This window comes from Cyprinodon variegatus, unplaced genomic scaffold (genome assembly GCF_000732505.1).
Source record: "Cyprinodon variegatus isolate N-32 unplaced genomic scaffold, C_variegatus-1.0 Scaffold87, whole genome shotgun sequence".
Lineage (NCBI taxonomy): Eukaryota > Metazoa > Chordata > Actinopteri > Cyprinodontiformes > Cyprinodontidae > Cyprinodon > Cyprinodon variegatus.
The window spans coordinates 1,333,686-1,359,485 of NW_015150540.1; the positions used below are offsets into that span (position 1 = coordinate 1,333,686).

At 36.2% G+C, this 25,800-nt stretch overlaps 1 protein-coding gene across 1 annotated transcript in view; it reads right to left on the bottom strand.

Annotated features, from left to right (window-relative positions):
* LOC107083902 (metabotropic glutamate receptor 4-like) overlaps positions 1–25,800 on the bottom strand; it is a 212,905-nt gene that overhangs the window by 137,063 nt on the left and 50,042 nt on the right. The window contains exon 2 of the mRNA XM_015373449.1: positions 10,090–11,080. Within this exon, the coding sequence (XP_015228935.1) occupies positions 10,090–10,644 (555 nt within the window). The 5' untranslated portion in view covers positions 10,645–11,080. The remainder of the gene's footprint in view (positions 1–10,089; positions 11,081–25,800) is intronic.

The window sequence follows — 25,800 nt, forward strand, 5'->3', positions numbered from 1 at the left end:
CATTTGATCGTTCACGCTCTCCGTAGTTCCCCTGTGGCGGGAGCACAGGGCGGCTGTTACGCGCCTTTAGCGAGCACGCACGTTTCCTGTTGCTTATGCAGTGAATCATGCCGCCTGCGCTGTGTGGAGATGCCAGGGAAACCGTATCTGATGGGGAAACGCAGCTCGACGTAACACCGGTATTTCCATCTGGAAAACGCTCTTTTGCTGCTGGAGCCCTCCTCACTCTCCAACTCTCTGTGTGTGCTGTACGTTAACACCCGTAACAGCCAATCTCATCCTCCCCTCTCTCATGACAAGGCGCGCACGAGTCCTATCATGAAAAAAAGGTTAATTGTGCGACCTGAGTAACGCGCAGTGACGGGGTGTCAGCAATGGTAACTGCGTTATAGTTACAGTCAAAGTAATTAGTTAGATTACTCGTTACTAAAACAAGGTAATGGCGTTAGTAACGGCGTTACTAACGCTGTTACTGATTATATTTTAGTTCTTAGGTTTTTATTTGCTGCCCTTGTGTTGGTCCCTTTTTCCCTTGCTAATTTCTAGACTGCTCTCTTCACACCTGCTCCCAATCAGGTTGTTAGTCCTCCCTTTGTTCAGTCTCCCATAAATAGTCTCCCTGTGCAGTTCCTCAGTGCTAGTACCTCGTCTCTCCTCACCGTCCCCTGACTCAACATGCTCTTTTCCCCTGATGTCTCCATGTTTCTGGTTTGTGTTACATTTTAGGGTGGATTTTTGCATTTTTTGATTCCTGTCTCAGTTGTTTGTGAACATTCAATTAAATCTTCAAGCAAATCACCTCTGCGTCCCTGTCTCTGCATTTGGGTCCTAAAAAACCACAACCAAATCCTGACAAACAACACATCATCTCTGGCTGTCTAAAAAAAAATCTCTTTTAGAGCATTACAGAATCATCAGCATAAGGTGTTACATTGGAATATTTATAGGATACAGTATATTAGACACATAAATACAAGTATTTTAAAAGCACTATACAAAGCTACCTATGAATACTTACGTTTTAAAAGTTGCTGTTCTTGAAAACATAAAAAAAAACATTTCAAAAACGGCTCATTACATCATCTGAATAACTGATACTTAATGATACGTTCACAAAACTTGAAGAACATTGTTATCTGCATTTAAATTATAACCTTGATAATCTATTAAGAATCAAAGGTTCAATGTGTATACTGTATTCAAAGATAATTTTTTTGTGCATTAAATTAAATAAAAATATGTTGTCTTTTTTTGTTTTTTGGGGCGCCAAAACAAACATTCATGAGAAATTTTACATCACATAATTGTAAAACTAATTTATCGCTTGACCCCGTTTTACACATTAAATTTCTGATTTTTAGTGGTGGATCCAAAATGCTTCTTGTGACATGTAATGACTCACCAGTCGCTCCATGTGTTCCGGGCTTGATGGTTGGATAATGTCCTAGTTGCTCAGCTTGTGGGCAGCGAAAGTTTATCTTTCCCTGTTTTCCTGCAGGGCAAGCTGAGGATGTTGCTTGGTATTCAGCTGACAGCACAGCTCTTTTATGATCTTATGCTACTTTGATGGCTCTATGAAAATTTTATTATATTGACCTTTTCTTGCCCATATGTTTTATGTTTATTTGTCATCAAAAGTGCAAGGACGCTGTTGGATCGAAAATTAAAAAAGAAAAATTAACAAGCTGTCACTTTGCTCATTTTTTCCAGCAGCTGACACTGTCACTTTGACTGCTCAAAGTAAAAAATCCCTGCCCCACAATCAATAATAGAGCTGTCATGGCACCATCGATTAGTGTAAACCTAAAACTGTTTGAAGTGCTATGGGATTTATTTTGCCTCATCTTTGAGTCCTCAAACCTTTGTTAGCATCCGATAAGGTTTTAAGCAGCGCAGCCTCACGTGGATAGACACTAATGGATTGCAGGGCTGATGGTAAGGTTTTTCAGGTGAAACTGTTCCAAGACTTTTATTCACTGCTTCTTTAAGGAAAACAATTTCTGGTTTGCAAAGTTTGATAGATGATTCAAAGAAGGGGACCCAGATTCTCATCTAGTTGCATACAATTGGAAAATAGAGGGAAAGTGACAGCCTAGCATAAGCTTACCATATTTGTGTTTATATTCTGCTTTTTGTTGTTTCCCCTTGCTTACTGAACTCCAGCAATTGCAAGCAATTAAATCATACTTTTCAAAATGGGGGGAAAGAATGCTACTGTTCTTCCTGGCAGCAGGTCATTAATATTACTGTTTGAACCTGCTAAGTAAATGGCTGTAATTAATTTAAGTGAGACCTAACCTTGACAAAAAGGATGCACAGTCACTCAGTAGATTTTCTTCACCGTTCTTTTACAACAGATGGAATATAAATGCGTCTAGACAAATATGCGAGGGGGGTGGGGGTCATTCTCAGGGATGAAAGGCAAGAATTTGGACAGCCTTAACTCATACCCGTTCAAAAAATTTGTCACGAATTCAGGAAGGGAAAGTGAGATGAGTCAGAACTAATCCTAAGGTGAGGGAGCTGCTTCTCTGCTACTGAACCATGGCAGACAGGGGATGTAATCTGGGGTGGACAAATGCACCTTTTCAGACATCCTGTCTTAACTTATAACACCTGTGTCAAGGGACAAAAATATAACTATGTGGTCACTGGTCTGTAAACAGTGAAATGTTCGTGCCCATTATTTAGACATTTGTTTATATAATTTGTCGCTTATATTTCTTGTCCATTCTTTTGACTATTCAGAAGCAGGGAATTCAGTACATTGGATTTATTTTGCACAGATGAGTTCAAGAACAATGTTTACATGAGCTAATTAAGCATTTCACACAAGTTACATTTGGAGCCAGATTTGAGTAAGCTCAGTTGGAACCATTTTCTTTTTACAAACCCACCTCTCTTCTGTTACCACCCAGGTCTGAGGAAACGAGGCTCTGTGAAGGTGATGGCACACACCTTGAGAGCTGTCCATGTGTGATAGAGCACTAACAAGCAAGAGTGTACAATACCGTGTGTCCAACACTGGTGATACAATTATTTTCCCTCAAGTAATATCTGACCATTGGCCTCTATGCAGTTCCTCGCAAATCAATTTACAGGAACTTTCTAAATTTAATCCTAATTATATCCTAAGACTGTAATAGCTTTTAATGAAATTGTGTGTGACAAACGAACAGATACAGTTGACTGTAGATATAAGGTGAAAGATAAATGGTGTTCAAACATTTTTGTGAATAATATATATGGTGCAGATATCAAATCCGGACAATAATCATTTTTGTTCAATTCTTTGTTCTAATATAACTGAAGCTTAATCTGATTGGATGGATTGTATGGGTTGAAAAGCAGTTCGCAGTTCTCTTAAAAGGTTTAGATTTAAGACTGTCCTTTAATTAGCTCTATTTATGTTCCCATCAACTCAACCACCATAACAGTCACTGATGACATAAGCATCTCCAAAGATTTACGATGCCATTGAATGGATATGTATAGGGTGATGTGCACTTTTAATATGCTGCCACACAAAGCTTTTCATAAAGGCCTAAATGTTAAGTTTTTGTCACATCTGACCAGAGGACTTTTTTTTTTATTTTCCCAAACATGACGTTAGCCAAGCGGTTCTTTTCTGCTGGGTTTTTTTCTGTCTTTTGTCTTGTCATCTTAGTAATGGCTGTGTTTACATGGAAACACGTAAGTAATCAGAAAAAAACAGCCAGTTGGACTAAAAATGTGTCATGTAAGCATGCAAATCAGAATATTCTGACTGCTTTCACCATGCTCAGAATGAAATTTTAATCCAACTGAGAGGGATGATTTATGCATTTTGATAAATCTTTCAAAAGTTTGGCTTCCTTCAGCACACTATCCAACGAAGCAATTTCATTTGCTGGTTCAAAATAAAAACTATCCCAAAATCCCAAATAACAAACTATTAATTAACTTAATGGTAGGTTCAGTAATATCTTTTTGCTAGTAAAACAGCTATTTTTCCCAATAGTTGTGGGAAAAACAGGCAGAAGAAGTGCAATTGCAGGTCAACTATAAAGACTGAACCAAGAAAAAAAGGAACATTTTATTGATTATCTTATTAATAACATAAATGATTAATGCATAGGATTGACTTTATGGCTAGATAAGTAGGTAAGTTTTTCACATATCTTCTCTGTAAATTGTCACCATAGTTCAATAAAGGATCTATCTCGGCATGTTGAAACGTAAATGGAAGTTAGCCACTGTGGCTAAGGAGGTTCTAACTCTGTAAGGTATCTGCTTTGCAGACAGCACCACAGACAACCAGTTACTATTTTTTTCTGTTTTACTCTTGCTATCTTTCTTCTATCTGTGCAGTTCCAACATCTCTATTCCCTGTCTTGCCAACTGACTGGATCTTCTTGTACCTAATTTAGAAAGCTGCTGGGTGGTACTTAGCTGAGCTTCCCCTCTCTTTGTCTGAAAGCTTGTGATTGCCTCAGCAAGTCAGTGTTGATACCTGTAACATTGTGCACACCCTCTGCACATTTCTCCCTGCAGCAGCAATAGCCCATCTCTGACCAGTCATGTGTGGCTTTTTTTTAATAAACGGATAAGAGATGCAACAAAAAGCCTGGTACTTTAATTACACTATCTGTCTTGAGTATCATAAGAAACCAAGCACTAATTATCTTAAAGTGCTGATGCACTTTGTCTTTGCTTATAAAGTAATGTGTGTCCAACTGATGAAGAAAGACCATAATCCAGACCCAGTGACAAGGCATTGCAGAGCAGAAGCTTTCAACCCAAATCCCTTGGCATATATTACGTAATAGTTTAGTAAAATATTCATGTTGCACCATGGGGATGGAATCCTGGCTGCTCTGAACTGCTGAGCAAACATTTCTCCTTGAACCACACAAACACTGTAAGGTTCAAAGGTAAAACTAAAAGGAGCTGAAAAGCTGGTTCTGATGTTAAGATAGCAAAATTATGTAGCTGAATTATTTTAGTAAATATGAAGAAAAAAGTGTTGAGGTACGAATACAACAAAAATAACAAATGATAAATAGAAAAAAACAGCAGTTTCTAACAAGCTCATGCAGGTGCCCTTCAGTTGACTAAAATATCAGTGAAGTATGATGAAATTCACAAAATAAATAATAAAAATTAATTGCACACAGTTAAACTGTATAATTGATGCATTTGAGTTCTATTCATTTTGAACATAAGACTAAATAAAAAAGATTTTCAATAGAAAATTTAAATTTCATGGCTACTAAATGGTCACAGAATCCTTTGGATTTGTCTAAGTGAGTCATTTAAAGCCTCCTGCCAGTTTGTCTTTAAAGTGCTGTACCAAAATAAATTTTAGATAAGTCAGAGTAAAAGAACATAATCTACAGTAATCTAAACAGTTGCAATAATTGTGTTAAGCTAATTCTAAACCACATGTGACACAGAAGCCACTTTCTTCTATCTAAAAAAGTAGTGGGTTGTTGCTTGGTGCTATAATGATTTCTTTTCAGACAAAATAAAACTTGCATTTGAAGTTCCCAGATTCTGGAGGAAAAGTGAAAATCCAAATTGCTTGCTGCCCTGTGTGAAGTTTTCATAGCCTGCAAATGACTGAGGAATCTGTTGGTGTTGATTCCCTTTGTTTTATCTGGCCTTAATACTCTTCAGACTTTTACTGAGAAAATTTAGAGAAAATCTAGATCTGGATTAATTACAATGGTAAAATTTCCAAGCAAACTCTTCTGATACAAAATAAATATACAATTAATGCAGTATTGTCACAAAGAATATTAGACTCACATACTGTAGTGTGTCATAGACTAATTGGTTTCATTTCATACTGCAATAATGCAGGAAAAGGTGGTAATTTCTGTATTAAAAATCTTTTCTATTTTTAAAAATCTGAATTGGGATGTACATTATTGCAGCTTTCTATAATACCAAAAATATATAGTACTTTTGCCTATAATCTGAGATCAACCATTCAATATTTTTTTAGGTCTCTGTTTAAGGGTCCTGGTCATTTAAGAATAGAACTTTTCCAGAGAAAATAACCCTGAATGTTTTTATTATCCTTCCTAGCATTATCTTTCCACATCGTACAAATTTAGATTTGGTAAAAAATAAAAAACTGCGTGCCTCAAGAAAATAGCCAGTTAAGTGTGAATGGTTTTGTTCCCTGGAGTTTCTCCTCTTCCACTAGCACAGAGGGCAAATGAAAACCTGGATAACTTAATGACAAAATCTCGATACACTCTGACTAATTTGCATTTTAACAATAGTGCAAGAGCAAAACACCTCATGGGTTCCAATTTTTATTTATTTAGTTATGCAAAAAGATGTATTGCCTTGAAGCATTGTCATAGTTACAGTAGTATCCTTTGTTTCTGGAAAGGAAATAAGTAAATTACAGATATATGCGTCTCAGATCCCCACCTTTATTAAGATTTACCATCTCTGGTAAAATATTTGCATAATTACACCAAATAAGATGAAGTAAGGTAAATGCAAATGTAATGCAGAGAAAGTCGAATGATGAATAACCCACACTAACCAAAGGGAAAAAAGAAAAGACAACACATAAGGAATAGGTGGTCAATGTAACTTTTAGAAGCATCCGCAACCATCTTTTGGCTGCTAACTCAGGAGTTGTGATTATTTAGAATATTAAGTTATTCCTTCCATCTTCTTTTTCCCCTCCAGTATGATTTAGGGATTATTATTTTCCCCTGTTAAATGCAACATAGAATATAAGTTGATTAAAGGGTTTTAAAGACTCCCAAGAAGTCAATTTAATATATCAGCGAAATATGAATACAGAAAAAAAAAAACAGAACCTCAGAAGGGTTTGCACCGTAACACATAACAAAATGTTCCTTCCTTTTGTGTGTAGTAGGTGAATTATATGTGAAAAGGGCTTTTTGTGGTCATTTTCCCTCATCAAACTTATGCTTCTAGCCATATTTATTTCTCACACAGTGCCACAATATATACAATATTTCCTATTTTTGATAAATTGACAACTATTTTGCGTCTTTGTTATTATGCAGCGTAGTCCCATGATGGCAGTTGCTGTATGAGCATGGCACTTTGACCATGCTGCTAGAAAAAGAATATGTGATTCATTCTGTCATTTAGGACTGCAGAATTTATTCTATTCTATTTGTGATATAAGTGGAAGGCAACAAACGTACAGTATAGCATTAACCTTCTTGCTCTCTCTCGAGCTGTAAGTTGTTCTTTGAAATGCAACAGAGTTGAATCAATGCCACAGCAGGTGGGTCAGGTCTTATCCTCTATAGGACCTTTTGGAAAGTAGTAGCTTGCATGAATAGAGCAAACTGTATACATTGTGTCATTTGTTTATTCTTCACCTGTAGAAGCTTTGATATTTTCCCTTCTTTTGGCTGAGTCTCAATTAAAACATGATCATTTTACTGCTGCTAAAAAAGGGTGATTTTTACTTTCTTTGGATGTTGACAGGTGTATGACTCAACAAAGCTTATCGCTTTGTTAAACCAAGTTTTTGTATGCATAGTTGCATGCATTAATTTCTATGATCAAAACTGGGAAATATGCACAAAAAAAAGTGAACGATTAACAACAAGAAAAAGGGAGCAGAGAACTCATCAAAAAATGCCAAAAGATAACTACACTGCATTTAAAATACCAAACTCAGACCTCAGTTGGCCCTAGGAGAGATGTATTAACCTTGAAGTCTTATTCATATGACTACAAACTCTAGATATGTAAAAACATCTTCTGGCTGTACCTCAGCACAGTTTTGAATGACTATTAGCAACAAAAACTGTGAACCCCAAAACCCTTACAGCATTCAAAAAAGCGATGAGTTCTTCTTCAACTCTGGCCAACAGTGTTGGTCAGATCTGTGTGGGCGCTCACCAACTGTAACATAGGAATAGTGTACATTATATATGTGGGTCAAGTCAGGCTTTTTTTTCTATATATTCGGCATTTTGTCAGAGAGGGGAATGTGGAGTCAACAAATCATCTCCATGTCATGTATTTGTTCTGTCCAGCCACTGAACTAGGTGAGTCCAATCTGCACAATTCAATTCACTTTGCATCCCTCATCTATGAATGTTTTGCAAACACTAATCCAAGACACCATCTTTCACAACATTCAAACTCTAAAAGTTATGCTGCACTTAGTTTTCCTACTTGTGATTGGCCCTAAAAAGTCAATACATGTGAGAGAAAAAAATCCTAATATAATATAATTAACAGTAGTTTCAGTCAACTTCTCTCTTTTTAATTTTTCTCAGGCACAGAAAATAAATTGCAGTTTGCATCTAACTATTAATGGAAAACATATATATGAGGAATGTAAGAACAGAGTTTTCTGAGTAGCACAATCTGTACACATCAGCAGACATTTTGTACTGACATGAAACAAAAAAAAATCTATATTTGCTGTAAACAAATATGCCTCCTACCTGATAAACTTTAACACCCTTCTTCTTTACCTGTCTTTTTAGCATCATAAAGCATATTTTAACTTCTTCCTTCACATTAGAGTTGTTTATATAATCAGTGCTGTGGGGAAAGGTGTTTAAAATAAGGACTTTATTATTCTAGGTCAGAATAAATAATCTTTGTTACCCATATTTGCTTGAGCTTTTAACTATTTCCTGCTGAAATAACCTTTCTGGTAAAGGTGTTTGCTGTGTTCTTTTTAATTGTAGCAAGTAAACATTTATTTAACTTGTCCTTTTCTATTAAAAACATAGTTATTTGTAAAACTATTTGCTTGGTTTACAGCCACACAGACAGGAACCCAAAAAGTAACATACACTATCCCCACAATAACATGAACTACATTATCATCAATATATGGACCAGCATTTCCGGCTTTGGGAGCAAAACCTTTATTCCATTTCAAAACTACTTACTTTACAAAAGAGTGTTGAAACAGCTTTATTATTGATTGGTATTTTAAAGCTTTTCTGTCTTTAATAACTTGTCTGGATCTATCAACACCTTGAGCCTGTGTAATCTGGGCTTTTGCATTTACTTTTGCAACATTTTGCCATATTTGTTATGTTAGAAAAGCCTAATATTGTTTAGATTTGCATCACACTGAACCAAAGTAATAGAAAGCATGGTTGGTCTATTATAAACACAAAGTCAAAAGAGCCTCTAAATCCATGAATGGTTTTCATGAAAAAATTAAAGGCTAGATTGACTTGGATTGAGACTGTTGGGCAAATTAATTAATTAATTAGTGTGAGGAACTGTGATCCAATTATTAGTGGCCAGTTTTTGTGGACAGTGTTGAAAAACATCCACACTTCAAATTATATTCCTATGGATGTTAAAAAAAAAAAAGTAACATTATGTTCAATTTTTGTAGTATTTTTTGACAGGGCATTCTCGAATCATCATTTTTATGGTTATAGTTATAATTAATATAGATATTAAAATAGCACTACATGCAAACACCATTAAAATTTCAATTTCTAGCTTTTGTAGAGAAACCTTCTAAATTGGAAAGAAGTGGATGTCATGCTTTGGTGTTTGAGAGCAGTTGCAGTATAATAGAGCTTTAACACCCCTGGGCATCAAAAAGTTCTAAAGGAGTTAATATTTTAAACAATCCTTAGCATCTAATAGTAGTGATATTCCGTTTAGCATTGCTAGCATTACTCAAAATAACAAGCAGTGTGTGGAAATGCACATCCTATACAGATCCCCTTTGAAATAGAAACAAAATAAAAAGGTATGCTTTACTTGCAGTTCGAATAAACTGAATACAGGTATGTAGAGAAAATACAGATCCATTATAAATATTCCACATCACCTCTGATTTAATTACATAAAAAAATACTCATAATGAAAACAGCTAAATTTGTTTTTCATGGAAAAACTTGGATATGGTTTGTTTATTGTTTCTGACTGGGTAGATACTAATCAAGCTGAAAATTGGCTCTTACCAGAGACCAGTCAATTTCTCAGTAGAGTTCATGTTTTTCATTAAGTTCTAATAACATATTTCTGCAAAAAATGTATGCTGAATTGTGAAAACTTAGTGCTGAAAAAAATCAAGAAAACATTAGGTGTAAATAAAAGAAAACTGACCTTAAAGAGTCGCAAAATGTTGGCTACCATGATTGACACAGAGCTGGCCGATGCACCAATCACTCCGACCACTCTCTCTGGCTTGGTGATGATGGGTGGACCTCCGCTGAGACACTTCACATCAGTCGAGTCTTTCTCAATCAATGCCTGGACAAATGTCAGCGACTGTTCCAGAGCATGGGTGTCCCGAGAGCATGTGTCAAGAATTCTGGCCCCCAGAGTGATATTAGGCAGCAGCTCATTGTCATTATTGATACGATCCAGGGCAAACAACATGGCCTCCAGCCTATGGATCCCTTTCTCCTTTTTTAGCTCTCCACAAGCTTTGCCGTCATTCCCTCTTGCATGTACTGGGAAAAGTCCACCCAGGGATATGTCCCCATCAATACGTATTGAGTTGAGGTGCGTGTGGCCTGGCATTTTGGGTTTAGCTGCCAAGGTGATCAAACAATAACAAACAAGAAGCAAAAATAAGCAGAAAACCTTTCTGTGGCAACCATTCCACAGTCTCTCAAAGCCTAATTCTAGAGACATAATAAGAGGGTAAATCCGCATCCAAATCCAAATTCAGTTCCTTTGAAAATGACAGAGACGTACAGACATGTACTCCCACAAACATAAAAATGCTGAAGGTTAGCTGCAATGCTTCTCAGAGCACCGTTGCCTTCAAACGTCTCTTCCCATGGTTTCCTGCTCTGACACAAAGTCAGTACCACTAATTATGTTGCTCCACTCTGTTTATCTTCTTTCTTTTTTCCTCTCTTTGTGTTTTAGGTCTTGCTTGCACCTGAAAGCTGTGGATACATGCAGCAACTAAACAGTGCAGAGTGTGCTGAAGCAGGGTCTACAGAGACCGCTCTCATAAAGCAAGAACAAAGAATGGAAGCTTGCTTCTCTTCTCTAGTTTTCTCCCGGAGCACACAATTATGTTCAGCTTTCCTCTTGGTGTGTCAAGCAGATAGAATGTCACAATGGCGTCCACTTTGGGCTCCTGCAAAGAGAAAAGGGGGAAAAATGAAGACACAGTAAATTGTAGGTAGTAGAGAGAAAAAACCTAGAATCTTACTCACATTGTTTCAGTAAAGATGTGTTTTCTTACAAAGGGGGTTTAAGAAAAGCTACTCTGCCATGCTCTCTGTTTCAATTGCAGTTCTATTCAGAACTACACAGTGCAGTTACTTGAGACAGTTAAAGCATCTGTCTTGTTTCTGGATCTTTAACTTCAATGAAAAATGATTCCCAGACTACTGTGCAGGAAGTCTGTCTTCTTTTCAATGTCCCAATGGTTAGACTTCTTTCAATGCAGTGCAAGTAATTATTTCTATGTTCTTTTAGAATAAACGATTTGTTGCTTGGAACACTTCCATAAGCATTATAACTGCACACTGCTCTGTCTCTAGAGTCTTTTACCAAAAGGTTATGGAGTACTATGATAAATTAATAGAATCGCTTCCTGATAATTAAAGAAGCAACATTCCTCTGTGTACATATAGAATACTGTTGTTCACAACTAAACTTTGCAACATCCTTGGTATAGAGTCCTAAGTTATGCAGTCACAATGATTTTAAGGCATCCTTGGCATTACCTTAATTTTAACCTCCTGAATAGATATTATATCAGGTTTAAATTGGTACTCAAGCCAAGCCAAAACTTTAAAATCTCTTCCAACTGTTTGTTGGGCTTTAGAAAAAAAGAAAGAACCCCTACATTTATTTTAAACTACATGTAGCGGTCTCAGTATTTATAACAAAAAAAAATTTGCAGACTTGAACAAAATCGTGAAATTGTACTAAGATCTAAAAAATTATACACAGATCGTGTTATTATCATCTGACAAAGCTTAGATAATTTTGCAAGAGAATACTGGGGAAACAAAAATAAGTCTTTAGATGTGAAAGCTGATAAAGGCTATCCTGAAAAAATTTAAATGTTACAGAAGCCAAAGGTGGGTTTGCAAAAACTGGTTTGGTTTCTGAATACGAATCGATTGTAATGTCTTTAAAAATTAGAAGAAAACGTATGGTTTAACAGTTTAAAATAATAAAGAAGTGTGTAGTTGTTTTTGGTAGTTTTTTGTGTCCTTCAGAAATTAACATTATCTGTGATATAGATCGTAAATGTCAAACTATTAAAAATCAACCAAAATGTATTTTGAAAAACAAACAAATTTGCTGCGTTTACAGTTAATATTGTTTTTAATGGTTTCTAAAAGCACTTTTGAAAAGTAGGAGTTCCACTTCTGCTCTTTTTCTGTTGAGACAATTTCTTACCCCCCACTATAATACTTTTATTTTTAACTCTTTTATGTCTTAATCTGGGCATACTCTGTACGATATTTTCACTCGTTGCACACAGCTACAGCTCACAGCTCATGGTGTCTGTATGGCCCAACGGTCTGATGCGATCTACCTGCTCATACTGTACATCTAAAAACCACGTAGGACTCAGCTCCGCAGTGAGATGGTGCTACTCGGACTCGTCTAGCCGGAAGCGAAATGAGTACAAGAGGAATATGAAGCTCACTAGAGTGAAACGTGCTGCCTTGGCAATTTGTGCAATTTTATGCTGAAAGCCCTAAAAAGAAAAGGCGACGAAGCATTTGGACTAAGACATGGTTGAGCAACCGTGGCAACTAAAGTCTGTCAATTATACAGAGAGGAAGAAGAAGAAGAATCCTTGTTTACGCATGCCCACTGAGCGATTTGCCCACGAAGGCCGACTGAATTTCAAACATGTTAGATTTTCTCCCGACCTTACCATTCCTGTTCGGGAGTTGGTTGTGAGAAGCTGATCCCCCCTTCGTATACTACGCTACGCACGACTTTTGATCAGACTGAAAGTTGGCCCGATTGAAAAATTCTCGTACGACAGGAGAATAGACCTGAAAGGGCAAAAAAATAATATAGTGCATAATCGGCTTTAGCCATAGTTATAAAAAGGTTGGACTTACAACAGCTGCCTTATAACAAGAAGGTTCCTGGTTCTATTCTCTCCAGATACTCCAGCTTCCTCCCACAGTGCAAAATCATGACTGTTAGGTTAATTGGCTTCTCTAAATTCTCCTGAGGTGTGGGCATGTTTGTCTCTGTGTCGCCCTGTAATAGACTGGCTAGACAGCTGGAGATAGGCACCAGCACCCCTTGCAACCCAACTTGGGATAAGAGTGACAGAAAATGGATGGATGGATCTTTTTTTTTTTTTTTTATGAAACCCAAAAGAAGGACAAGTCCATGACAGCTTATCAGCACACAATGGCTGATTTGGAGCTGAAAATCCATGAGCTAGAAGTGAATTTTGAAGTTAATATAGGGGAAAACTATACTGCGACTCTGCCCATGATCCCGTGATCCCACATAGCCACAGCCAAGTGAATGTGAGGGTTAATATGGAGCCCAGCTCAACTCTGCCTGTGATCCAACAGGGTGACAGCCAGTTCAACAATGCAGCGAGCAGAAATAATGCTGAGAGTAAATTGCATGTTTTAGGTGCAAGGCATAAACATAAAAAAAGACTCATAAGAAGATCTTGGCTATTAAATATATCAGTTGTCACAACAACTGATAGGAGTGAGCCAGTTGTAAATAATGGAATCGTTCCTCAAAATGTTCCCTGGTTGAATGAAATACAGGGAAATTATTCATCTTCTGAGAAAAATAAAAGACATAAGAGCAAGCCTCATACATACCGGTCTTGTCCTAAGCTACCAGAGAAAAGGAACCCCACGGGGCCAAGGACCTTAATAGTTAGCAACACAGCTGTGAATGAGGCTAAATAATTCTGGAACAGAAAACAATAAAACTAAATAATTATTTGTAATTGTAATATGCTGTTCGATATCTCAGAGAATATTCTGGAAATCACAGAAGAGAGCCCGACTCTTTAAAATCTTGTCATACATTGTGGACCAAGGATAATATTGCTAAGAAAAAACCATAGCAGCTTTTAAGGAGGAATTTATTCTTCTTTTAAATAAAATTGAATATACCAATACCAGTTTGTTCCTCAGTTGGCCACAAATTTTATGTGGAGATAAGATTTTTTTCGACACTCTGATAAGTAGTAATGCCTGAGGTAGTTTTTCAGTCATGTGATTTTTTTCAGTCACGTGATCAGCAGCTAGACTTGTTTAAAGATGAAGAAGACTCAAAATAGTTGGAGGATGATGATGGCCACATGAACTGTGGCTGCAATATTGATACATCTCATATGTTTAGATCCAAGTTATTGGATGTGCAAACGTATTCAAATGCAATTAGGCTATTTAAAGAAAAGTACCGCAATTGTGGAACTTTGCATTTTGGGCTTTTGCAGGATATTAACATAGTTTTGCACATATTTGTTATGGAAAAGCAGCCATTGTATCAACTGCCCAGACCTCTCATGCAAGTCTCACACTAAACATGGTACAGCTACTGTGTGAGCGTAATGCAGAAAGTCATGACTCACACTGAAATCTGTACCTGGCTGTGCCTGGATGCCCCTGCTATGGCTCCAGCTGCAGGAACGGTGCTCGAAAGAAAAAAGTTCTGATGGATTCATGCTCTTTCCACAAGTTGTTGGCCAAACTTGTTTGCTTGTAGATATCCCTTTCATCAGCTGATAGCTGTATTTTTTTGCCCTCTTGTTTTCATTGTTCAAATTAATGTAGGTTGTTAGGTTGATTTCATTCTGAAATTCACCAGAACTTTTTTCTGTTTGCTGACCAGTTTTTTCCTATTGGCTTGTGAAATTCAGGATGAGGAGACTGCTACTGCATCCAGACAAAGTTCCTTGAGTTTGAGTTGACTTGACATAAAACAGAAAATGCTGGTAAATGTATTTTCATCTTTCACTGATGATATTTGAGAGATGTTTTTAATTATGGCGAAAAAATCTAATTTCAGCAGTATGAAAGTTTGTCAGGAAATGTAGACATGTATTACCTTACACCTTTTAGAGCAGTCTTAGTGGCCACATGTTTTCCATGGAGGTCTCTCACAGTCGGCAGTTAAAAGCTCAGAACTACCTGTCTTAATTACATGCTACTTCAAATGGTCTGTAACATTAAAATCCCCACAGTTTGAGGTTTGTGGTAATATTCTAACAAAATGTGAAAAGGTTCCATTAATAAGGATATTTTAGCAGGGGACTGTAAACAGTAGACATACAAACAGTAGCTTAAATGTGCATGTTTGTTTCAACACCTGGCTTCTTTACAGTTTTACACTAAAGGAGTGATGGATCTGGACATAATAGAAAAAGCTTGTCTCTATCCATTTCTTTCCTAATTGACCATTACATTCACACAAACATCTGCCAGGTTTCACCTCATGCTGGCTCTTTGTGCTAACGTACAGTCCTCCTGCTGTGCTGTGACCCAGAACAGAGGACACAAGGGCCAGAATTTCGTTCTGGATGGCAAAGTTGCACTACATTGCACCCCCTGTCAAACCGATCACTTTCACTGATTGCAGAAATGTTTTTTTTTTGTCTATTTTCTTTTTTCACCATAACCTTATATAGACAGTTGTGAAAGCAGACCTCTGGAACATAATTGTGAAGAGACTACCTACTCATAAAACAGAGGGCTTTGCTATTTCATTATCGCTTGTATTTTTTTTGAATAGGTACCTTTACTGAGCTCTTGCATCAAAAGGGGATATTTATATCACTCCTGCTAAAATCATTTTCCTAAAATGAAACATTTATAATGGTTGAAAGCCTAGCATTCAGTGCAAAGCATCATACTACACGACTTAGGACGCACGATGAGGCTGAAACTCGGCCCAATCAAAAAAATTCTCGCACGACTGTAAAATCGGCCCGAAAAGGGCAAAAAATAATACAATGCATGCCTGGCTTATATCCTAAAGTAGTTCGGACTACCATCAAGGTGCAGCTTCAAATATTTGGAATGCTAAGGTGAATAAATGTTCTACAGCGAAGAGAGAGCTGTTGCATAATATAGCATAACTCAAACCACTGTTATTTTAGAGGTAATTCCTGTAACATTTGCAATTCATTTTGTTCACTTTTCCAACAGTATCTTTGACAAAAATATATGATGTAGGAACGCTCTTAGCAATTCATTTTGTCATGTAAAACAAAGCAATGGTAATCTTGTTTAGTTGAACACATTACCTAAACAACTGCACTATAGATGTGTAGCCAGGGAATGCTGGAGTACATCTTTATCTTTTGCCATATTTACATGGATTTTGCTATAGGGATGCAAAGTATTTTAAAAAATATCTAATAAATTGACTTTGTAGGTACATAATTTAAGTTGGCCAGTAGTCTGAAAGTAGATTCGAAGAATTACTTTTGACATATTAGGATCACTTTATTTCAGCATCTCAGGCTATTTTTGAAGGGGTGGACAGTGTTGCCCCTTTACTGTCATTAGTTGCAGAAAACTGCATACAGAGTGGCAGCTTTACCAGATGTTCAGTCACAAGGTCCAGATGGGCAGAGCAGATAAACATCAGCTGTCTGCAAAGAGCAGAGGGATGGGGGAGACGGGGGAATGCACACAGATACTGTACTTGCTCCCCTCACTGTGAAGAAGTGCTCCAGTTTTCTCTTGATGCAGCTCCCTCCTGCTGTGAACTCTACGCCACAGAAGGATGACAGGGCTGTACTTGTTCCATTACAATGAAAACATTCTTTGCATTCACTGTATGATTTTACGTTAATTTGCAACCTGGGGCTGCAAGGTGGAACAGTTGTTCACTCTGTTGCCTTGCAGCAACATAATCTGTGTTCAAGTCTTGGGTAAGTTCTCTCTGGAAATTCCTGAGTGAAAGAATTTGTGTTTTCCTTATTTATTTTGATTTGCTTTAAAAAATAATTTAAGCGGAATAAGCAATTGATTTTTATTCATATAATATTCTTTTCTTAGATGGTGGCTGAATTAAGGACACTCATACCTGATATTAGTATAGACTGCACAGAGATCTAAAACAAATAATTTGATATAATTCACACAAAAACATTTTGTTTCACCAATGTTTAAAGATCATCTAGAAGGAAGTGTTTATTCTGAATCACTTGACAGCTTTAAGTCGGCCAACAACCACTGAGCCAAAGTGCCAACGAAACTCCCACAACGCCAGACTGTTTTTGCAAAAACACAGCCAAGAATCAGTGGCTGCCTTTCTATAAAAAGGTTTTTGTTTGTTTTAAATTTCAAACTAAGGCCTGTTTTATTATTACATGAGTTTGACAGGCTTCAGTGTGAAATTACAACACATCATATCGATTATAAAGCTTGCACAAAAACATATTCTCACATTTCTTGAGGGATTTTATTTAAAGTAAATATGCAGGACTGCAAATGTCTAAAATTTTTGGTTTGTGGTCCCATAAATATGCTATTAACTGAACAAGAGTCTTTATATGATTGCTATATAATCCTCTTATAGTTGAGCTAAGGGTGTGATAAATAACTCTGCCATAAATATGCTGATTCTGCTCTTGAGTCTTATTATGTGATGATGGCATGTATTATTCACTCTGCAAAGAAATGTAGCGAGACACACAAGTCAGTTTTAGATCCTGCCATCACTGCAAAGCCCTGCAATGACATGCACCCCACTAATAAGTCCATCAGAGCAGAGCGGGGCTTTTGTCTGACAGTGACGTCCTAATCCAATAGGGAGCTGCTGTTTTGGCCGTTATGCTTCAGCAGCAGAGATACTTAGGCCCTAAAGGCCAATATGATCACAGCAGAGAATGAGATAAAGTCCTCAGTTGATGGAGCGTTACAATGCCCACATGTCTGTGCTCTGGTCGGCTGTAAGCAGACTTAGGTGGTTTTTTCTTGCTAGATTGGTTTATTCTCTTCTGTATGTTGTTGACTGCTTGGAGGATATTTTTTTAAATGTGATGTGAAAATTCAGTGTAAAGATATTTTGCCTCTTACATACTTCACTGGTACCTAATATATCGCTCAATGTGATTGCCCTCGTTTTTTTTTTTTTTTACAAATGTAGCTATAACTCATCAAGTCATGGACTCCGCATCTGTTAATGGTAATAGTGTCATATCTGATAGATCAATGAAGAACAAAACATACAATAAACATATTCAGAAAATATAAGGCATGAAAACAACTATTAATAATAGACACACTTATAACACGGTCACTTATAAAAAAAGAAATATTAAATCAATATGTTATATATTATTGTTTCTTTTAAAAATCGTAAACATTTACAAGAAGTGGCTGAGTGGACTATTAAATATCTTTTTTTGTGACACGTTGCCAAGGTAACCAGCTCTGGCAACAGAAAGAGCAGCTCGGTCAGCCTCTGATTAACCAAGTGTCATTTCAGAAGGAGTCAGCAAAATATTTAAAAAGATAAAAATCTTCCTACTTCCTTTAGCTGTCTTATATCCTTTTTTAAGCAACATTCTGGAACCAATCAGAACAAAGTACTCCCCCATACCAAATTCTAATATATCTATAGCCTGTTATAGCACAATTTGGACTAATTGATTTTTGGATTAAATAACACCTAATGGTAAGACGTAAGCTTTATGATGTGTATTGTTTTAATGTCGACATTTTGACAAAGTTTTTTATTATGTTTTCAATATTTTCAGCTCCCTGTTTTCAGTAACTATATTTTTTCCCAACCTATTAACTTCTGTAGATAAACTACAATTCTGAGGAAAGGAAGCTTAGAGGGAAAGAAATCAGGGACAATATACAGATGTTTGAAGACCATTTTCTGCCTCCCTTTAAAGGTTCCAGGATTTCACTCAAGAGGATGAATCTAGTATGCAGTTTTCTTTGTATCATTATCCTATGTGACTCACATTCTGCATGTCAGTCTGTGCTGAAATACAAAAAGAGCAGGAGCTTAATTGTCACTGATGTCAAACTGATGTGTGTGGCTATTGTTTCTACAAAGTGAAGGCCTGTCAAAAAGCAGAAAAATCTTCAATGTCAAAAAATGACAGTTCCACGAAAAGCGCCGCTTAATGTACTTCAGAAGAAAATGGTTTACGCACACACCTTAATATCTATGTGACACTAAAATATGTTTATTTGCAGAACTCAAAGGTTTACAAAAATGGAGCCCTATATTCTAGATAAACAGTGGAGTCAGACAACAGACTATAAAACTACATCAATGGTGTACTGACAACAGCCTCAAAAGAAAGCCTCACATGTTTTAAAGTGTTTTAGTCATATTAGAATCACTAAATTTAGACATCACTTGAACTTTCATATCTTGCAGCATTTGTGCTTGACCCCCTGCTTTTATTTAGCTGCCTCGCAGTGCAGCTTAACACCCTATGTCAGGGGTGGGCAATTCCATTTCCGGGGGGCCGGTATCCTGCAACTTTTAGATCCATCCTTGGTCCAACACACCTGAATCAAATGGCTGAGTTACTTCCTCAGTATGCAGTCAGTTCCTGCAGTCCTCCCAATGATCTAATTACTTGATTCAGGTGTGTTGAACCAAAGGCACATCTAAAAGTTGCAGGATACCGGCCCCCAGGAACCTGAATTACCCACCTCTGCCCTATGTGGTGCACTATGGAGGGGAGTTCAAATCAAAACCATTGCATCATAATCTGAGTTACTGTATTACTAATTCTGCATGAAATCTTACACATAACTATAAATTAAATTAAAGGTACAAAGCAAAAATGGTACAGTTTAAATTAATAAACGGAGTGATTTAAAGAAAGGGGTGTGCTTGAAGTTTCATTACATTTACAGTATAGTAGCTCAAATCACTAAACTATCTTTAGTCATACAACCTCTGTATCAGAGACTCCTCTAGACTAATTCCCTATTCTATATTAGCTTCAGCTGCCTCTCCTGGACCCTGTCTATTAGCTCGCTCCAACAGAGCTAGGCATAGTGGATCAGATTTATGTTCACTAATTAATTGAGAGTTTTCATTAACAGTCTGTATTACAGATCCTCTCTGACATGCAACATACAGGAGGACTGTAGATCAGCTGAGGTTGAAAATGCAAAATTGGACAAAGCAGTTATTTGCTTATTCCCACTATTACAAAATAAACTGGCACATTGTCTCTGTATTTACAATGCACTATAGAGTAAATATCTGTTAAGCCAAGGAAACCACTTGCTATTAGAAGTCAACTAAATAATAAGAAAACAGTCTATGAGTTTGTGCATATGTGTCAGACTTGATAGTAGGATGGTGAGAGCAAGTTTAGGGGCAAATCTGTAATCACAACAAATCCCTAAGCTTTTAAAAGCTGCAAAATCTTGAGTCTTTCTCCCAGAGTACACAACCAGAGCGACAATAGAAAGGTTTAGCTTGTGTGTTATACTTGCCTAATCAATGCTCTGATTTTAATTTTGTGGAAAATCGGTGAAAGACATGAAAACAAATTATTCTCCCCATTCATATAGCATCTCTTATTTTTGACAGCAGAGTGCTAATTTTTTTACTTAATCACATGAATTCCCTACAAAGTACAGTAGTGTTTAAATTTCGAATTTGGAAAAAGGATGAAAATACATTGGTTATGAGGACTGTACAATGTTAATTTCATGGTTGCTATGAAGAAGTAGGCAGAACACAATTGTATTTTATTTATCAAGGCAGATAAATACAAGCTCTAAAAAAGGACAGTACATTGTGAAACTTTGATTCTCCCAAAGTAAACTTAAAAAAAGAACGCCACATTTAAAGTGTTAGTGAGATGTGGACTTTAATACTTTTAATACAGATTGTGTGCTACAAAATGCAAAATGCATGTCGTTTTGAAAGCCTCTCCTCCATGCATGTATGCAAAAATGTGAATTATTTATGGTCAAAGCCTTCAATGTTCACAGAGCATATATACGATTCTTGGTCGAAAGCTTCTAACAGTAGACGGATGATATGACATTGCCTGGGTGTTTTCTTTAGTTCTGATTCAAGCCTGGTTTGCTCTTTTACAAATATACAAAAGATAAAAGACATATGCACAAGAAGCAGTGAGGCATTAAAAAATAGATTCAAGCTGAACCTTTGTGTGTGTCCCACTTTACTTCTGCTAATTTTTCATGTTGCTCTACAGTTTACAACATCAGCACACACAAAGCACCATTTGAGCCTTTCTGGTAGAGAGCCAAGCACAGCAAACGCTGTAATCAGACTGTCCTAAATGTGCCAAATGAGACAGACACAAGAAGTGGATTGAATGCAGGTTCAGCTGCAGCATTTTTTTTTTCTTTTTTTTTTTGTACTGAAAACTAGGTTGCAGACGGCTGCAAATAGAACCAATCTCCTTATTATTGTGAGTGTACAATACTGTGTTGATGTAAATATTTAATCGACTTGGTTGAGTAGAAGAAATGTGAACAAAAAAAGAAGGATTTTTTTTAATAGAAAATGAAAACCAGGTTGATTAGACCTATTAAATTAATATATTCACAATCAAATCTGCTAAAATGTCCTGTAATAGTACTAGAATAGACTGAAACTACCAAAAGAAGAAAAATAACACAAAGAGAAAAAAGTAAAATTAATGAAACTGGATGGCAGCAGTCTGTAAGTAATTTAAACAATTAATTAGGCCTTGGCTAATTAAGCATTGAATAATTATCCATTAAACCAACAGCATGAATGAAGTAAATAGCATAGAGTTCCATAGGATATCTACATCCATCTCTGTGGTTGAGCCACATGGGGTCGGGGGGGATCCCCAGACATTAGGAAAACAAAACTAATGGTAGCTAGCTTTACTCAGCTGATGGGAAAGATAAAGGTCGTCAGCACAGCCACTCACAGATGCTGCAGAATGCTCATTTGGTGCAATATCATTGCCATTACTGTTAATATATATTAGAAATTTTACACATTGAGTGTAACAGGCATGGTATGGGGGTGGTCATTTAAGAAGGGGGGTGCCACTTCCCTTCATCCCCCCCTCAACTTGAGTATTGACTGTAGCTTCCTCTATTACTCACCATGTGTTTTAATGAAGCCTTGCAGTTTGTCACCAGTATACTGTAAATGATCTCCTGCACTTTTCCCGCTCCATACAGCTGCTCTAGCACACAATTTCTCACATTTCTACAACAAAATTTCTGAGCTTTTTGAATAGTAAAAAAAACTGACTAAATAAAGACATTCATAAAACACAGCAATAAAGTGGAAAAACAATATTACAACAAGCTTTATATAGTTAATTGTAAATGTTTAGTGGTCAGTTTCCTCATTACAATTATGGTGAAGGAATTTAAACAAAGTGAACACATATAAAGTATAAACTAATTAAAGAAAAAGCACATAGTATGCTTGATTTGTTTAACTTTTAATGGCTCTGGGTCTCAAACCCTGTGTTAGAATATAGTTATCTAAATCTGTGACAGCTGTCCTGTCCTTGAGTATCCTGCTGATCTGAAAAGGGAGCATTAAAACATTTGTTTTTACTGTATGACTCCCATTATTTACAACAAAATTAACAAGATATATTTTTAAACCCTAATGACACATGGTTGAAAATGCATCTGCTTGACACTGATCGAATAAAGGATGACTGTGTGGCAGCTGCCATGTGTTTTCTTCTCTGAATCCATAAATCACTCTCCAAGACTGACACCCTAATAGTCAAGTAATAGCTCACTAACAGGGATGAGAACATTTCAGCGTGAACAGGGGAGATGGTTTTGTCACAAAAAACAAATGTTGGTACATGTGTACCTCCCTCTAGGATAACAACAGGGATTGAGCAAAGAGAAAATTGTTGGAATCACATATTTTGCATCATGAATTGAGCTTCTAAGTTTAGCTTGAGCTTATCAGCTCACCAGGAGACAGAAGCTATGAATACTGCATCCTTCTGGCTGCTGCCACCCTGTCAAAAGAGGGTTTCAATGTTAAGGCATGCTCGAATGGATAAAGTAGAACAACAGCATTCACTTCAGCCATGCATTGATATATATACAGGCATGGGAAGAGAAGTGAGCCTGAGTTTTAACAGAGACTTGAAACCATCATCGTATTTGGAAAAAGAGAGCAAAAGCAATTAAAGCTCCAGATTTTCTGAACAATCTTTACATAACAAAGTCATGCAATATTATCTCCAGCAGTCAATCTTTTGAGTTAAAAAAAACAGCTTCAACATCACAGTAAAATAAGGACATCAAAGATTTGTTACTATTTCCTACAGATGTGGAAGTAGAGCTTAAACTATGTTGTGGTGCAGTGCTTGAAAAGGCAACATTTATGTTTGAGCTATACACTGTTCCATGGTGAATTAAGTTTTGTAACAATAATTTTCAGGTCACAGATAGTTTAATGAAGTTTAAAATGACTTTTCAAAATGGATGAAAAGATGTAAATGTTAAGGGGAAAACATTAAACAACATATGTAAGAAATTTAACAAGGTATCTAAGACATTGTATCACTGGATGTATAAGATCATGCTCTAAATTCTCACTCTACGACCACTAATCTCTTTAACCATTCATGATATAATTATTAGATACAAATTGCAGCATTAAAATAATATTCTAAATTTACCTTGTTATGGGTTTTTATAGTCTAAACTGCTATTATCAAGTAACCTAGCTTTTCCGAGCCTTTACAAGTTGGCTTTAAGTCTTTGTTAATAGATTGATCCATAATCGCAATTATGCAATAAGCATCTTTTTAATTTCTATTTCGATACATCAATTTTTGAAGTTAAAACTAAATTTGACTTTATTAATATTTATTTTTAAATACTGTCACAATCATTAAAATCAGAGTAAAAACTCAACTCTAATATTTGCTCAATACTTATCAACCAAAAACAAATAGTAAAACCAAAAAGACCATAGAGATCCTTCAAAGATAGAAATAAAACAACCGTTAAGTAAAACATAATTGGGTAAAGAAATAATTAACATTCAGCCAACTAATATTTGGAAGGCATAATGTCGTAAGAAAATAGTCCTCCCAGATCCACGTTTGATCAAAACATGAACTTATACATGCATATACCCAGCTTTTCACATATTCTTTGTCTTTGTTGAAAATATATGAAAATTAAAAAGTAACTTGCTCAATGAATAGGTTAACTAATCATTATTGGACAACTTGGCAGCAAATTTCAACTACTGCAGTTTTTTTTCCTGGAAGAGCAGTTGAACTTTTCTATGATACAGGAATCAGCCCTGGTTCTGTAAACTGTCTAGTTTGATTAAGTCATTACAGAACATGATGTTTTTGGAGTATTTTTGGAACATAAGCTGGAAAATACCTGTGTTGACATGATGTATCCTGAAAAGATGAGCAAGGAAACAACTAAAAATCTGATCACAGCCAGCCATGTAACCATGCCAGCATGTTTTCAATTCAGAATGCTTATTTTTATTTTCTATTTTCTTTTTCCAATTTATTTCTGCCCTTTGGGTAATTATGTTGCATTTAGATGAGGTTAAGAGCCCTGTAAAGAAAACACATTTTGTTTCCAGGATGTAAACCTAAAGTATACAGAAAAAAATGCAGCTGCATTAATGAGTTTTCTATGTTAAATGGCTTTTACTGCAAGTTATCACTAAACGTAATCTTTCCCTGCATACATGCATGACTGAAAAATAATAGAAATTATAAAGCTACCAGTATACACATTGTAAAACAATATAAATGTGATTGTGTCTGTATCTGTTAGGTGAACTACAATATGAAAGAATTACAAGACTTCACATAATTCTCTACCCTATCAGAACACAAATCTATGTTCATTTAGTCATTCAGCTTATGAAAAAATATTTTGCAAATTGTATCACACATTTTTAAGATGCAATTAATCACAGTTACTTAATCACAAAGCAATTAGATAAATTGAAAATTCTTTTTCTAACTACACAGAACTCTAAATTTAAATAAATCAAGAAAAAAACTAAAACCCCATCATGAGGCAGCAGAACAAATTGAACAAACCACCACAATCTATCATACACATACATTTCTTCTAAAAAGAACTGCATCAAAAGCACCACACGTGATTAAGGACATGGCAGAATAGGATTTTACACAAAATACGTATGTATTTCTTTCTGTGTGGAGCCATGTAACATGTTTTCAAAATGCATGCATAAATGAAGAAATAAGTAACAGCAGCTTAATAATTACCAAAAGTCACTTTTCCATATCACTTTAGACATATTAGTGAAACTTTTACAATTCCTGTATAACATCAACATTGACAATCTTTTTGCAGAAATTTTGCAGACTCCTTTTACTTTGATATGGGCTGAGATATGATCTGCTTGGGAAAGAGGCGTTTTGAATAAATCTATGGTAACATCAGGTAATTTTAGGTTAACTGCAAAAATGCAGTTCTATACATCCAGCAAGCATGTGCTTTTCAACTGGCTCTTGAACTGGTTATCGGTTATTAAACTTATCGGTTATTAAACTTTTTTGAGCAACATATACGGGTGGTCTTACTGTGAAGTTATACTTTTCTTTCTTCTAGATGTAGTTTTCTTTTTGAACACTGGTATGGCATTTTTACAGTGATATTATTTTGGACAGAAAAAAACAATCCATCACTTCCTGATAGGTGATTCATTCAGGGAGCACAGAATGGGCCCCGAACGCTACTGATACAGTGCAGCTTGTTCCGAGTAAGTGTCATTTCCACACCAATTACACTTGCCTCAGAAAATGCCACACAGTGTATGTTATGGCCTGAAACAATGGCTTTTTCGAGTGATTTATTTCATATGTGAAACAATGGATCTATGCCTGGATGC